Source organism: Nomascus leucogenys, chromosome 4, assembly GCF_006542625.1.
Source record: "Nomascus leucogenys isolate Asia chromosome 4, Asia_NLE_v1, whole genome shotgun sequence".
NCBI classification, from domain to species: Eukaryota; Metazoa; Chordata; class Mammalia; order Primates; family Hylobatidae; genus Nomascus; species Nomascus leucogenys.
In genome coordinates this window covers 10908889-10926382 of record NC_044384.1, presented here as the reverse complement: position 1 = coordinate 10926382, position 17494 = coordinate 10908889, and the positions used below count along the sequence as shown (strand labels likewise).

The 17494-nt window shown below is 35.0% G+C and overlaps 1 protein-coding gene across 2 annotated transcripts in view; it reads left to right on the top strand.

Moving 5' to 3' along the window:
* CCDC102B (coiled-coil domain containing 102B) overlaps positions 1–17494 on the top strand; it is a 338340-nt gene that overhangs the window by 283895 nt on the left and 36951 nt on the right. For both annotated transcript variants that reach the window (XM_030810285.1, XM_003264327.4), the window contains one exon: positions 8821–8991. In XM_030810285.1, coding sequence (XP_030666145.1) covers positions 8821–8991 — 171 coding nt within the window. The remainder of the gene's footprint in view (positions 1–8820; positions 8992–17494) is intronic.

The window sequence follows — 17494 nt, the reverse complement described above, 5'->3', positions numbered from 1 at the left end:
AGTGATTTATTTAGTAGGTATGTTTTCCTGATCACAGATGGGTTTAAACATTAACATGTGACACAGCTTTAGCCATTTAGACATAAAGTGGAGTCCTGGAGAACTAGTAAATTTTTTTCACACTCAGTGAAACAATGAAAACAACACTGAGAACACTGGATCAGCTTGAACAAGCTGGGTTGTGCTATAGCAACAATAGACTTGAAAATCAGGATGGCTTTAAAAAAACAGTTATTTCTTGCCCACCGGACATGTCCTTCCAATGGCACAAAGTGACAGAGGGATGCAAGTGTACATTTTGATACAATTGTAGAGGCAGAAGAAAGAGGGCTTGGTGAAGGGTACTCTTCAGCTGCCTAGAGATGACAAACGTCCTTTCTCCTGTATTTCCTTGGTCAAAGATACTCACATGGCCATGCCCGATTTCAACACCAGGGGCTGTATAATGACACTCTCAGGGTGAGTGCCAAATGTTTGTGAAAAATAATGCAGGCAACCACAGTTCTCAACACAGAAATATGAACCCAGTCCTTGGCAAGGTTACTGAACTGCCAAATTGACAACCATGAAGTCACTCTAACCTCGGATTTATCATGTAACAGGAAAACATTTTCTTGGTTTTTGCTTTTTTGTCTTTTTCCTGTTAATCACAGATGAAAATATCTAACTGAATCAACTTCATTGTAATTTTCCCTTCACTAGTTCTCTATTAAGGTCATTACCTCTTTAAGTGAGATGAAAGTGATTTTTTTTTTTTTTAAGAAATGATGTATACTTCACTCTCTCAATGTTTTCCTTTACTTTCCCTGCCCTCTCCAAACCACTGAAACAATTTAGATTCAAACTCGATACCAGGATTTTAAGATCTTTACCCTGTCTGCCCACAACTAAATCATCTGACTCTCTTCCCCCCTTTCCTCAATACATAATGCTTAGAAATCTGTTAGAAGAGTTCTCCCACCTACCTGCAATACCCTTCTCCCTCGAGTAAGTCAACTCCATGTCATCTTGTCATCCAATGCTATCTTCCAGTCTTTCACTTTCTAACGGAAGTCTGTCCATAAAAAGATGGGTAAGGAAGAATATACTTCCCCAGACATCTGTCTCAAAATATTTTTTTCCCCCAAAGATAGTGTTTTAGGTCTATCAGATTAACTCCAGACCATGATAAAAATAAATAGCAGTTGTCAAATAACAAGAAACAAATAATATTATGGTCTCATAATTTAAAAGAATAAATTAGGATTTTTTCAAATAAAAATTATCTTGCTTAAACCGTGTCTTTTATGTACGTATCATTTAAATGATCGTAACCTTTTCATTCTTATGTGCAATGTTTTTATCATGCTTTCCCCTATATAGTATTAGGAGATTATCTTATCAACAAGCAGACACAAATCTTATTAGGAGAAACAGCTTCTATTTTTGCTGCTTCTCCTCAACTCTCTACCCAGCAAAATTTGGCAGATATTTTGTGATTATAAAATAGCAAGCAAAGGACAAAGTGCACATATGACCTAAGGATGACAGAGCAGAAAGGTGAAAAGACCCCTGTCCCTGATTGCATTTGCTGAGATGCTTGGTCTACTCTGGACCTGATACCTATGCTTATGATTGCATCTGATCAAAATGAACAAATAAAACAGTCTCTTCTAGCCAGTCAATCTCCTGCTATACTTAATTCTCGTCTCATGAAGCGATGTACATATACATCACTTAAAGGTACAATTTTGTGAAGTTGCTTTTATATGAGCTTTTACAGGTGGGGAAAGTAGAACTTAGAAATAAGATAAAATTTGTTGTTGTTTTTCTGTATTTTCTCCATACTTGAATATAATTGGGAACGTTTACTAACTGACTAGATAAAACATTAGTGGATGCTCAACAAATATTTTGTATCATTTGCCTAGTTATCTGTGGCATTGAATAAATATAAAGACATACTCCAAAATTTGATTTTCAGTTTTTTAGGCTTCTAATTACTATACTCACTTTACACATATTCAAGCATTGTTACATATAGAGATCCAAAACTAACTCTAAATTACAGAGTAAAATATTGTGGGTTCACACAGCTTTATACTTTACTTTCTCAGTAAAGTTTCCATCATCTATTTCCCATCCATGGACTTTTGCTAGGAAATTTAATTCTGCAGGGTAGATATTCTAAAGTGACAGCCAGGGACACCGGATGCTGAAGTCTGCTACCTGGGAAGCAGATTCTGGAGATGTCAACATGCAGGAAGTGTACTAGGTAGTACATTAGCTATGGGAAGAACCAACCAGCCCGGGTCAGAGGGAGAAGTAGGACTGGGAGGGCTGTGATCATGGGACCTCAGCTGATCCTTGGGGTACTTCCGAAGCTGATGGACCTTTGGACCTGTCCCAAGTTAGGCTAGGAACAAGTCCTTTATACTTCTAAAATGATCACCAGGAAGTAGGTGTGGACTTGGTGGGGAGTCTCTTTGCAGCCAAGAGGAAAGAGCTGTCGGTGAAGAGCTGTTGTGAGACAGTTCTTCCAGCAGCTGGTGAAATACACCCTTCCATACAGAACGGGGATCTCAGAGGCTCAGGACAGAAACTTCCTGTCACTTGATTTTTTCCTGCTTCTCTTCCACCCCTCATTAATTATTCTCTATCTTAAAAAATCATCTGAGTATTTTTTAGTAATTGTCACAATTGACAAATATCCTTCATTGTTTTTTAATCTATTACCTCTACTGGATTCTAAGATTTACAAGGTTAGAGATCGTATCTAACCTGTTCGCTTTTATGTGTAAAATGCATAGCACAGTCATTGGCACATGGTAGACATTTAGTGAAGGCTTGTGGAATGAATGATATTATATCAACACTATAGACAATATTAAATCACAGTATATTTGACATATAAGATGTTAAGTGGACCCACTAAATATGCTAATTAAGACTGATAAAATGCTCTTATTTTAAAGCTATCTGTCACCAAGTATAATAAATGTTTATGAATAACATTGAATTTATTCTTGTTGAAGATACATGTTCTTTTGGTTTCTGTATTTTCTGAGGTAAGAATTTGATGTAGTGAGAATTATCTTAAAAACAGGCAGGTAGTACAAAAATTATAATGTGTTTAACTTGAGTGGTATTGTGAGTTTTTTACTGTATTTAAGTAGATGCATTGGATTGTGATAACAATCCAATGTATCTGAGTCAACTTTTGAGAAGAGAAAATCTGCCCTTGTTGATAGCATTATTACTTGCAGTTGGTGTATAACAAGGCTTCAACAGACCATGAGCAAGTTATTTCCAATTTTTCATGTTGTTATTTCTCTTAAATATAGTTGAACCATATGTTATATGGTAAATCGTATGTTATCTACAGATCCGTATATTATTAATACACATCTTTGATATTATAGATGGAGAAATTTATAAACTTCTATGTATTATTAAAAAATTTGAATGGATAGAAATAACATATATATAGTACTTTTAAATTTCCTGTCTGATGTTTTGTTTTTCCTTCAATTAGATACATATAAACTGATTTGATTTATATTTACCAGCCTCTCATTATGTCATTTTAAGGTATAAGAAAATATATTTTGTCAGCTTGCTATGACTAAACTCAGTCTTCGGTAGTTGATGTATCATATGTACAATTAATTCTAGATACAGAGCAATATCCTTACATATAACAAAATAAACTAATGCCATAACCATATATATAATTTAAAGCATTCCATCAAATATTTCACATCATTGGAAACTTATTCAATCTATTTGAGAAACTAATACTGTATTACTCTATTAAAATATGTATATATATACATATACAAACACATTTTATGTGCTTTTCTATATCAAGATCTGAAATGATGGAGATCTGCTTATAAAAGAACTGTGAATTATATGTACTGTCAGTTATATAGATTTAGATTTACAGAGTTTTACATGCTGACAAATAATCTTTAGTACCATATATTTTTATACATATTTTCTGTCGATTTTTCTCTTCCAAAATATGATTATATGACATAGTAATTATGTATTTTTTACCATTAAAGCATATTAGAATAAGCTTGCTCTGAAGTACATAGAGATATTTACTATCTACCTAATTCTCTTTTCAAATGCAAACCACTAAATCTTCAGATTAGGATTCATTTTGGATGCTTTCCAATTGTACATCTATATGCAAGTTCTAAAAGATACTGTGATTTTAGATAATAATAGCATCTAACATATTCATTGGATTATAGTGTATGATCCGATATACCTTCACTATTTACTGTAACATGTGTGGGAAGAACAAAATGAGTGTGTGAGGAGATTCCCATCACTTTTCTATCACAAAATTAACAGAAATGAATGGATAGTAGCAAAGGCCATAGCTTTGATATTTATTTATTTTGAGACCGAGTCTTGCTCTGTTGCCTTGCTGGAGGGCAGTGGCAGGATCTCAGCTCACTGCAACTTCCGCCTCCTGGGTTCAAGCGATTTCCTGCCTCAGCCTCCAAGGTAGTTGGGACTATAGGCACATGCCACCACACCTGGCTATTTTTTTTTTTTTTTTTTTTTTTTTTTTTTGGTATTTTTAGTAGAGACAGGGTTTCACCGTGTTGGCCAGGCTGGTCTCAAACTCCTGACCTCAGGTGATCCACCCGCCTCAGCCTCCCAAAGCTCTGGGATTACAGGCGTTAGCCACTGTGCCCAGCCTGCTTTGAGAATTAAAGAAGAAATCAATCGCTTCCCCTGAAAGTAAAATAGAGAGGATATGAATTAATGGATCAAAATGTCAAAATAACTTGTCAAATCTTAAAGATAAGTCCTCCTGATAAGATGAACGCCATCTGTGTGATATTGTTTTGGTAAAATGAAAGTGTGGGACTAATTTTAGTTAGGTTGGTCATAAGCAATTTGCACAGCTCTCTGATACTAAATAGGAAAAATATTACCTCTAACATAGTTTTGTCATGTGGATTTAGAGAAGGTATGTGAAGAATTTCTCATAGGGTAGGTACCTGGAAAACATTAATGCCTTTAAACTGATTTTTTAAAAAAATCATTTTAAGCTGATATTATAAAATCACTTTAAACCGATTTTATCAACTTAGAGTGATTTTTAAAACATCTTTGCATTAAGGAAGCAATGTATTTTTCTCCTTAAAGTGAAATCCAGTTCTTACCTTTATTAAGAGGCACTGTATGAACACAATTAGAATATGTTAAGCTATGAGTTTGGCTCTAAATATAATTGGATATAGTTTCTCACGTAACAAAAAATACCAAGGGTCTGCCAACCCCAGGCGTAAGCAGGACTGCCCCGAAGCCTCAGATTGTTGTTGTAACTCAAGGCGCATGTATCTTCCTTGCATATTTTTAAGTGATAGACATTTCTAAAAGATTATTTCTCACGCAGGGATACTTTTTCTCTTTTCTCATTGTGGAGCTAAGTTACATCGACTTTCCTAATATAGTCACTGACAAGAGTAAAGCTTGCTAGAATTGGCTTATACCAATGGTTCTCAAACTTTATGGTGAATCAGAAACACCTCGAGGACTTGTTAAACCCACAACTTCTGGGCTCGAGCCCCTGAGTTTCAGATGCAGTAGGTCTTGCATGAAGTTCCCAAGTGATGCCATTGCTGCTGGCTTGGGTATGACTTGTTGAGAATATAGTTTGACAAATACATATGTACCGCCTAGGCCTGAGAACAAGTTGATATTCTCTGAGCAAATGGCCAAGCTGTAGAACATGAATGCCAGGGCTCTGCTTATAAAAATGGCATATGGCCGGGGTGGAATTTACGTTGACAAACAAAGATGCCTTTCCTTCCTTCCTTTTGTTCATTCCTTCATCTTTCCTCTTTCCTTGTATGAACACTGAAGGCTTTTTGCTTACTCCTTTTAAATCAGTCTAAGTAAATTTTATACACCTAATGACAAAGCATTAATGATAGAAGAAATAATTTTGTTAAAGCGCAAAGTCATGTAAGTAATTGTAACTAGGTGCATAATTCCGGAGAGAAAGCCATCAACTTGCAAAGTTATAACTTTCCCATTAAGCTCTGAATTATTTGTGCAGCAAATTCTTTATGTCTGACAGATCAAGAAAGATCTTTTTTTAAATGTTCCATTGTTGTTCCAAATAATAGAATTGTGCTCCCTATTACATGTTTCTTTGTAAAAGAATATGGTATAGAACTTGACATTTGAAAATTGTATTCTGAAGAGAAGAAATGAGAAATCTGTTTGCATTTTAAATGTGATGTGTGGTATAATTCAGCAAACTCAGTGATGGTGCATAAATGACAGTGTTACTGTGAAGCGACTGAAGTGACAGGGCAAGCTTACCGAGAAAACGAGTTTGAGTGTCCTGTCTAGCTGCCCAAACCAAATCTGTTTCCAGCTGCCTATTGGCATCATTAATGTTTAAATATCAATGGCTGTGATTTTGACTCCTACGGAATGAAGGGGCAGGATTTGCAGGACAGAAACTAAAAATGTCCCCTTCATTTGACACTCATGTTTTCAGTGGATACTAGGAGGTGGACATTCTTGAGACAGGCAGTAGTTGATAGGCATGGAGGGCTTTCTCTTTCATTCAAACTCCCTGCTTCCTAAGAGTGAGGACCAGCATTTTCTCTGCCAGGTCCTGCCCTGCACCCACACCCTCACCCCACCTCTTCTGGACTTCGAAATGCTGGGATTCACAGAGGCTAAGAGCCTGCGACTTATCAATTGTGTCAGATCAAAAGTCGCTTTACATCATCTTTTTCTTCTCACACCATACACTTCACACAGTTTTGCATTTTGCTTTAGCATTTTGGACATCTCTCCATGTGAATATATAAAAGGCTGCCATATTATATTGAAGGGTTTAGTGGTTTTTCTTAAATGTAATGCTGCAACAAATATTCTCATAATCACGACATTTCACACAACTGTGCGTGTATCTGTGGAATACATTCCTGGAAATAGAACGGCTGTGTCTGACTTTATGTGCATTTTTAATTAAAAAAATATTGCCAGTGTTTCTCCATGAATGAATCCTTATTTCTCCACATTTTACTGGCAGATTACCTCACCATACTTAGCCAGTCTGAAGACATCTTGATTTTTTTAATTAAGCTTTTTATTTTTGATATTTTTATATTCATATGCAGTTGTATAAAATAATACAGACAGGTCTGAGCATCCCTTATGCCCAGATTGTGATGAGAACATTCCCATAACAGGGTTCCCTTTCAGCTACCCTCACATCTACCTTACCCTCCTCCTACCCTGCCCTTAACCCCTGGCCACCACTACGATTTTCTACAATATCTATAATTTTGTCAGGTCAAAAATGTTACATAAATTCGAATCGATGTGCCCCTAATTTGAGAGATACTGAATATATTTTGTTTGTTATATGCAAATTATATACTTACTGTGATTGAAGTTATCATTTTGTGATCTCATGATTTGGTATCATACTTAGGAAAACTTCCCCTACTTGAGGATTAAAAGAAAAACACCACATCCACATTTATTTTCCACTATTTTATGGCTATTTTTTACTTTTGGATCATGAATTCATCATTGGTATTACTAATGATTTGAGATGTGAAAATAATTCCACTTTCAATTTCTACCTAGACGTCCTAAGATAATTACCAATGCATTTTTTTATGATTGCCTTTTTGTGATTTTTGTATGAAAAGTAATATGACAGTATGTTTTAGGAAACCAAAGAAATATCCTTGGGTTTTCCTAAGTATTATAACATTATGAAGAACCACAGGCTAACTTTTTCTTTATAGTTTTAATAAAGTTTTTTTTTTTTTTTTTTTGAGATGGAGTCTCGCTCTGTCGCCCAGGCTGGAGTGCAGTGGTGCGATCTTGGCTCACTGCAAGCTCCACCTCCCGGGTTCACGCCGTTCTCCTGCCTCAGCCTCTCAAGTAGCTGGGACTACAGGCACCCGCCACCACACCTGGCTAATTTTTTGTATTTTTTTTTTTTTTTTTAGTAGAGACTGAGTTTCACTGTGTTAGCCAGGAGGGTCTCGATCTCCTGACCTTGTGATCCGCCTGCCTCGGCCTCCCAAAGTGCTGGGATCACAGGCGTGAGCCACCACACCTGGCCCCAATAAAGATGTTTTCTATAATGATAGTACAATTAATTTTACACTGCAAATTTTAACTAAAAGTGAGAAACGATATTAATAATCTGAGGATAATTATTGTAACCTGTTAATTTATATAGTGTATGGTGTTAATTAGAACAAGATTGATTTGCTGATTTGCAGTCTAATCACCCTATGATAGATTAATATATTTCTTTACCCATGATGGGTCCTTCCTGCAGGTTTCTGAGCCTGGTTCATGTGGTTTCAGAAGATGTGGCAGGTAACAACATGACTACAGCCTCACAAAACCTATTTTCTTCAGAAATAATTAAATCATGTAGTTGTAGTGTGCTAACTTTTAGCATCTGCTGAGTTAGTGGATGATCAGGATGAACAGCTCTTTTTGCATGTATTTATATTATTTTATTTATGGTTATATGATTTCCTTTTGGGAGACGGTTACATAACAACTACTTTTGTATTAGGTGCAGAATAGATCATTTACAAAACAACGTAAAGAGTGCATTGTATTTTAGTCACATATCTTTTGTTTATAGTCATATACTAATTATAATATTTGATTACAGAGATGTAGAATTCCAAATGAAGATGATGGCTCATCTAAATTCTTCCTAAAATGTTTTTCTTTTTTGTCAAAAGAAGTTGCCATTCTTCTGATTTTATCAGAGTAGACTATAAATAATGTAATTTTTTCCTTTGAAAGGGATTACTGAACCTTCAACATGCCTACTATAAACTAAGCAGACAATACCAGGCAAATACTGCAGAACTGACTCATGCAAACAACCGAGTGGATAAAAATGAGGCAGAAGTAAAGAAACTAAGGTTACGAGTGGAAGAACTAAAGCAGGGACTCAACCAAAAAGCAGATGAGGTACTACTTTATAAGTGAACACGTACTGGATAGCTTCTAAATAGTATTTTAGAGCACATCTAAAGATTGTCTCCCTTATTAACATATGGCATTAATGGGAATATAAATATTCATATCTTAATGACTGAAATCAATTTAAAAAGAGTAAGGAAATAAGATCACACAGATGATGTGCACATGTTTGTGGCGGTAATAGTGTATGTTTTACGAGTGCTCTATGGTGGCAATACTTCAGCATGACCTCGTGCGCACACGTGCGTGCGTGTGTGTGTGTGTGTTTAAATATAGGCACAGTATAATTAAAGCTTGGGTGTTTTAAGATTTAAGCATCTATATGAAAAAGTGTGACATATATTATTATTATATATTTTCAGTGTTTTTTAGTGTTCAAAAGAATCTAGGTACTTCATTTTGTTAGGCCAACTCAATAATGGTTTATAGAATATTTTTGAAGTTCCTGGAAGATAGATATCTCGGTGTAATATCTTCCCAGCACACAGTTACAACTGTGGGGGTGATTTCAGCTGCAGTTACAAACAACAAAGTTTTTTTTCGTTTTGTTTTTTTTTTTTTAAAAAAAACACAGTCTCAAATGTCACTGATTGTGGGACTGTCACCCGCAGTAGCATTCTTTCAGATGGTTTTCCAGTCACTGTTTCTGCTCCTGTTGGACAACTATTCAGGCAAAAGCCATAGTTCCCTGGTTAGAAAGACTGTTTCTATATAATGCAAAATAGTTGGAAATAAAAAAATAAACAGCTGAATTATTTTTCCATGGAGTAATTTAATAATCAAACATGCTCCACATTTTGAGAATTTGTTTTTGGTAAAAACAATTCCAATCAAGCAAACTGGATTTTCTTCTCTAATAACATTATATGGAAACAGAATCAATCATGCCATAAATGAGGCTCACACACTGTCCTCTGTGCTTGCTAGTGGCTCTTGGCAGGCGTTTCATCCTTGCTATGTCTCTTTTTATGAGGATATATATGTACTTTGTAATGATACTCATGTGTGGTGGGGCTGGATGGTGGAAGAGTAAGTTGGAAGGGGAATATAGTAGGAAGGCTCAAGAACGTGATTTTAGGTTTTTTATTTTAGCCATTATTTTGTGAATAATTTTAACATGCAAGTATTTGTTGTAGGGGATGGGGTGGTGGTGATGATGGTGAATAAATCTTTATTTTTGTCAATATCGGCTTTAAGAGATCACCTGAGACTAAATTATTGGTAAGGAAATAATTTCTTCTAGGGTTCGTGGACTAATGAAGTGCTAGTCCCCGAAGGTCTGATTCACAGTGTAATTGTGCAATTTAAATAATGAGCTGCGGTCTTAAGGAGGGTAACATTTGTTCCTCCATGTAGGATTTTATTTCCCACATCATCAATGTCAGGTTTGGTCATGTGATATTTGCTTTGCCTGTACCTTATGTGAAGGAGCTGTGCGTGCCAGCGCCTTCAGAAGCTTTGAGAGCGAGCACAGGGCTCTGATGTGTTTCTTTTTTTTTTATATACATCTTTTCTGTCATGTCTCACGTCCTGAGGCCACCATGTCCAAAATATGCATGATTCTCTCAGCGATCCTGAAATTAAGAGGACATAAAGCTATGCCTTTGCTGACCCAAAATGGAATCTATATGGGTAGAAAGTCGTGTTTATTGTTGGAAGCCACTGAGATTTGGAGTTGTTTGTTGCTACAAAAAACAAAACAAAACAAAAACTTAGTTGAAGCTGACTGGTATGGTCATTAAAATAATTTTAAAAACCCAAATATTAAAATAGATGACATTGCTCCAATACAAGAACAACCTCTAATAAAAACAATATGCAGATTTTTCAAAGAACTGAAAAGGAACTACTATTTTATCCAGCGGTCTTACTCCTGAGTATCTACCTAAAGGAAAAAAAAATCGTTATATCAAAAAGATACCTGCCCCTGTATGTTTATTACAGCACTATTCACAATAGCAGCCATATAGAATCAACATCAATGGGTTGTGCCCATCAGTGGAGGAGTGGATTAAAAATATGATCTCTTCGCACAATGGAATACTATTCACCTACAAACACGAATGAAATCATGCCTTTTCCAACAACATAGATGAAGCTGGAGGCCATTTTTTTTTTAACAGAAAGCACTCAGACGCAGAAAGACAAATACCACATATTCTCACTTACAAGATGGAGATAAATAATTTGTACACATGGAGATAATGGAATGACAGACAATGGCGACGCGGAAAGGTGGGGAGGAAGGAGGGTAAATGATAAGAAATTACTTGAAGGGTAAAATGTCCATTATTCTGGTGAAGGATATACTGAAAGTCCTGACTTCACCACTGTGCAATATATCCATGGAACAAAATTACACTTGCACCTCATATATTTGTACAAATAAAAAAAGAAATACCTTTGTAAAATAAAAGGTAGGTGGTAAGAAAATATATTGAAGTCTGGAATGATGGAATCTAACATTTGATACATTAGTTTCCTGTAATACACTGGAAAGCCAGTAATTTACAGAATGAGCTTGTGATTTTTAGGTGAAAACATATGAACTAATATTACTTGTTTGCTATTGGTGCATTTTGCAAATGCTTAAAAAAAAGTGAACTCAGAAAAGAATTATCAAGTTTTCAAAGAGGTATATAAGGTAATATAGAAATTTAAGTAGTTCTGTGACTTCCTGATTGTAAGAGTTGTAAGACCACCTGATTTCCATTTCAAAAAGGTAAAATATATAAATGAGGATGCTTTTGAACAATAAATGCCTACTAAAATTGAGCTTTGTGGCAAGGACCAAATCATCAAACCTAATGCTAAAGCTCTGAATCTATTAGTCTTCTGTAAATTATTTATGCTGAACAAAAATAGTGTAGGGATAAGAGAATAAGATGGTGACTCTACCAGAGCATCTTATAATTCAAGGTAACTGTAAGTAGCTCAAAGATAGAGAAATGTTTCTAAAAGTATTACTGATGTGAATATTGACCTATGAAATTTATTGGAATCAAATAGGAAAAAAAAGGATTACTAAGTCATTAATGAATATTATACTGGTAAGTGAGCTTCTAGTCTGGGCTAAAATAGACTAATTGCTCAAGATTAACATAATCCTTTGTTCCTCCAAACTTCCATGAGAATGAAGCCAGCTGAGCATGCTCTCAACTCCCTGTGAGAGAATATTCTCCAATGGCAAATTCAGATATGGCCACAGTATCTAATAAAACTAGCAGGACCTTCTAGAGAGTAGAGCTAAGGAACATAGAAACTATAGACCAGGCAGCTATTTTCAGGGAGCAGAACCCAGGCCAAATACAGGAATATTTTCCATGGTCAGTATAGGTGCCCTTGCAACATCTACCAAGTAGATTCCATAAGTGTTTTCTATTTCCACTTTTTATGTGGAAGCATTTATAGGAATTTTTCTGTCCTAGTTTCACTATAGTATATTGGGCAAGCATGTGTGTGTGTGTTGGGGGGGCGGGGTGGTGCTTGCTTTATTTAGTACATAGATCTCTAGAGCAAGAACAGACATACATACTGAGATTCGATGTGGAGATAATCACGAGGTGTTTTTTTGTTTTGGTGTATTCTAAATTTATTTGAAGGAAAAAAATAGCATGTTGAATCTTCCTGTAAGTAATACATTTTAAAAATATTTGTAGGCATTCCAGAGAACTATAGAGTCATTGAACTTTGAGGCTAATGCCGTGTTTGGAACGTTGCTTGGGTACCTTGGTAAGGGGGTAAAAAATTTCAAGCGAAGAAGAGAGAAACACAGTTTGTGACCAAGTGAGTGGCCTACATTGTACTGTATGTGAATGAGAAAGAGAGAGAGAGAGAGAGAGAGTGTGTGTGTGTGTGTGTGTGTGTGTGTGAAAGAGAGAGAGTGAGAGAGAGAGAAAAATTTGCTGTTCTTTGCTGTGGGAGGAATATATTTCCCAAGCATGAATGGAGGCATAGTCCAATAACTTGTTTGGCAAATGGAATGTGTGCTGCTTTCCAACAGAATCTTTAGGAATCGTAGTATCACAGGGAGAAGTAACTGGGTATATTTCACATTTGAAGTCTAGAGATAGGTGTATTGAAATATATGTTTAACACACAAAACCTTATAATTTTCTGTACCTCTAATCGAATCAATTGATTACCATAGAAGACTGATCCAAAGCACCATTAACTCACATGCGTATTTTAATGTGTATTATCTGATTGCAGTTGTAAGGTAACCAGTTTTTCTCCGATTAAAGGTCATCACTGTTTCGGATAGTAAGGAAAAAAATCTTAATCATGAAAATAAAATTTTACTTTAAATAGCTATCAGCATCTCCTCAATTTGATTTCTCCTTGAAAAGAAAATTATGTCAGTTTTATTGCTGAACTTTTCAATTTAATAGTAGCAAATTCTTCAACTTGCAATTAATGTTTAACTGGAACCATCAAATAGGAAGTTTTCAACTGCCACAGGTCAATATATTTTAAATAAATGAAAATAAGATTATATTTGTCCTCTCTACTGTAGAGAGACTAGAATAGTATGTACTTGGGGAGCTAGGAAAAAATCTGGGGTCTAATTAAATAAATGAACAAAGAATTTCTTTTTTGGATGAGTGGCTTATTTTAAGCAAATTTTCGAAAGTATGTAATATATTTGTTAGAAGGTGAACATTCATCCTTCATCATTTTACTAAAGTTCTTTGAATACATATTACATTACATAATGGCAATTTTATTTTATTTATTTTATTTATTTTTGAGACGGAGTCTCCCTCTGTCGCGCAGGCTGGAGTGCAGTGATGTGATCTTGGCTCACTGCAAGCTCCACCTCCCGGGTTCACGCCATTCTCCTGCCTCAGCCTCCCGAGTTGCTGGGACTACAGGTGCCCGCCACCATGCCTGGCTAATTTTTTGTATTTTTTTTTTCTTTTGTTAGTAGAGGTGGGGTTTCACCGTGTTAGCCAGGATGGTCTTGATCTCCTGACCTCGTGATCTGCCCGCCTCAGCCTTCCAAAGTGCTGGGATTACAAGCGTGAGCCACCGCGCCCGGTCACTTTAATTGTTATTTCATTACCATAGCACAGGTTCATGTATACATCCACATTAAAATATCAAAATAACCAACCACTTTAATAAATGTGTTGCAAAACACCAGCTTGATAAAAAGTATAATAATGCAATAAGCAAAACTTTTAGAAAAAGGAACCTAAACTGAAATCACAAGGTTAAGTCTCCAGTATCTAAGAGGCAATGAGTGCAGCATAAGCAATTACAATGGCACTTGACTCTCTACACTACAGAACTAGTGTCAGGAAGGCTAAAGGACAGATGAGATAAAGTTTTCCTAAGAATATTATAAATTTTATTAGGAAATATCATGCAAAAATAGATAAAGATGAAAAATCAAGTCAACTGTCACCCTGCCATGGTAACATGTTACCTTAGTGTATGGACTTCAAATGCCTAGGTAATCTTACACACAATTGTAGTCACTGTTGCAAATAATATTACATTTTGCTTTATGAATCACTATGACCAATTTTTATATTGTTTCGTAGTATTCATAGTTGGCATTTCAAGAAATGTAATATGTATTTCCTTGGGTGTAAATTTATTTAATCAGTCAGTCTTCTCTTGATGAAGGTCGTTGGATTTTTTCCCAATATAACTCTGCCATAACTTATTTTATGTACATACCTTATTTTCTACATTGGGAAAAAAGTTTTCTAAGTGGAATTTCTTAGCTAAATGATATATATGGCTCTTAAAATTTACAGTACATATTAGCAGTCTTCTTTGGTTCTCAATGATAGGTCAAATTGTGGAAATACTGACTGTATCTAATGGAGAATATTAACTGCATCTTAACTAATATGAAAGTAAAGTAAACCTCAAAAGATTTATTTATAAAATTAAAAAAGGTTTAATCTCTCAACTTTCTGTGTTATTAATAAGATTTACTTTTAGTTCCAGTTTCTTTTTAAATTATTTATTTATTTTTGAGACAGGGTGTCACTTTGTCACCCAAGCTGGAGAGCGCAGTGAGGCGATCTTGACTCACTGAAGCCTCAACCTCACGGGCTCAAGTAATCCTCGCACCTCAGCCCCCCAAATAGCTGGGATTACAGGTGCATGCCACCATGCCTGGCTAATTTTTGTATTTTTCTGCAGAGATGGGGTTTCTCCATGTTACCCAGGCTGGTCTTGAATTCTTGAGCTCAAGTGAGCCACCAGCCTCGAGCTTCCCAAAGTGCTGGGGATTACAGGCATGAACCATTTGCCAGGCCAGTTTCTGTCTTTTGTTGAACTCTTTTTAAAAATTTTAACTTTTAGGAATCATAATTACATTTATTTTTAAATCTCTTCCTACCTTTAATTTTTGGATTTTAACTTTTTAAATAAAAATTATACATATATTTAATGTGTATAATGTGATGATTTGACATAAATAGCAAACTAATTACCAGTCAATTGCATTAGCATAAACTTCTCCACATAGTTACATGTATTTTCATAATGAGAACACCTAAGATCTACTCTAAGCAAATTTATGGTATGCAACACAGTATTCCTAACTATAGTTGCCATGCTGTACATTCAACCTTTAGAACATATTCATCCTACATAAATGAAACTTTGACCAACACATATTCATTCCTTCCCTGCCCCCCTGCCCCGGGTAACCACCTTTCTACTGGCTGCTTCTATGAATTTGGCATTTTCAGATTCCGCATATGAACAGATGACACTGCATTAGTGTTTCTGTATCTGGCTTATTTCACTTAACATAATGTCCTCTAGGTTCTTCCATGTTGTCACAAATGGCAGAATTTCCTTCTTTTTAAGGCTAAATATTTCTGTGTGTGTGTACATATCTAATAACTTATCCATTTCTGTGTGTGTATGTGTTTCTCACAATTTATCCATTTCTGTGTGTGAGTGTATCTCACAATTCATCCATTTATCCAACAATAGACACTTAGGTTGTTTTCATATATTAGCCGTTGTGAACATGTTGCAATGAACATGGAGTGCAGGTATCTCTTTCAGATACTGATTTCATTTCACATACACACACGCATATATACACAATGTGTGTATACACATATACACATATATACATGCATCTATATGTATAGCATGTATACAGATATATACAGATGTATAGCATGTATACAGATGTATACATGCTATCTCCAGACAAGAAATTGCAAGATCATATGGTAGATCTATTTTTTAATTTAATTTTTTGGGGAACCCTCATACTGTTCTCTATAATGGATATACCAATTTAGATTCTCACCAATGGTACAAAAGGGTTTTCTTTTCTCTACATCTTCCCCAGCACTTGTTATTTTCTGACTTTTTGATAATAGCCATCTTGAAAAGTGTGAGGTCATGTATCACTGTGATTACAATTTGACTTTCTCTGATGATTAGTGGTGTTGAGCACCTTTTCAAATACCTCTTGACTATTTGTTTATATTAGTTAGATGTCTATTCACATATTCTGCCCATTTTTTTAACCATGTTATTTTTGGGTATTTTTGCTATTGAGTTGTATGAATTTTAAAATAAGTTTTAATATGAACCCTTTATAAGTTATATGGCTTGAAAAATTTTTATTTGTATCTTTAGTTTGCCTTTTCATTGTTTTTTCTGTATAGAAGCTTTTTAGTTTTATGTAGTTCCAATTCATTTATTTTTGATTTTGTTCCCTGTGCTTTGGGTATCATATTCAAAAATTTATTACCAAAAATAATGTAAAGGAAATTTTTCCCTGGGGTTTCTTCTAGGAGTTTACAATTTCAGTTCTCATTTCTAAGTCTAATCCATTCTGAAGTTATTTTTGTGTATAGTGCAAGATATGGATATCCAGCTTTCCCAAAACGCTTTGTTGAAGGAACTATCATTTCCTCATTGTGTATTTTTGGTGCTTTTGTCAAAAATTAGATGACCATATATTGATGGGTTTATTTCTGGGTTCTCTATTCCATTCATATATGTGTTTGTTTTTATGCTGGTACCATCTTGTTTTGTTATCAATTTTTAATAAGGAATCAGGAAGTTTGAAGCCTCCAAATTTGTTCCTTTTAAGACTACTTTGAGATCTTTTATGGTTCCAAACATACTTTGAGCATTTTTTTTCTATTTCTGTGAAAAATATCATTGGAATTTTCATAGGTGTTATATTGAATCTGCAGATAGCTTTCAATAGTATGGATATTTAAACAATATTAATTCATTTCATGAGCTTTCTATTCATTTGTGTCTTGTTCAATTTCTTTTATCAAAATCATAGTTTTCTAAGTCCAAGTCTTCCATCTTTTTGGTTAAATGTGTTCCTAAGTATTTTATTGTTTTTGAATATGGGATTATAATTTTCTTATTGTCAGTGGGATTGTTTTTTATTTAATTTCTTTTTCAGATAGTTTGTTTTTGGTGCTAGAAACACAACTGGTTTTTGCAGGTTGATTTTTGTATCCAGCAACTTTACTGA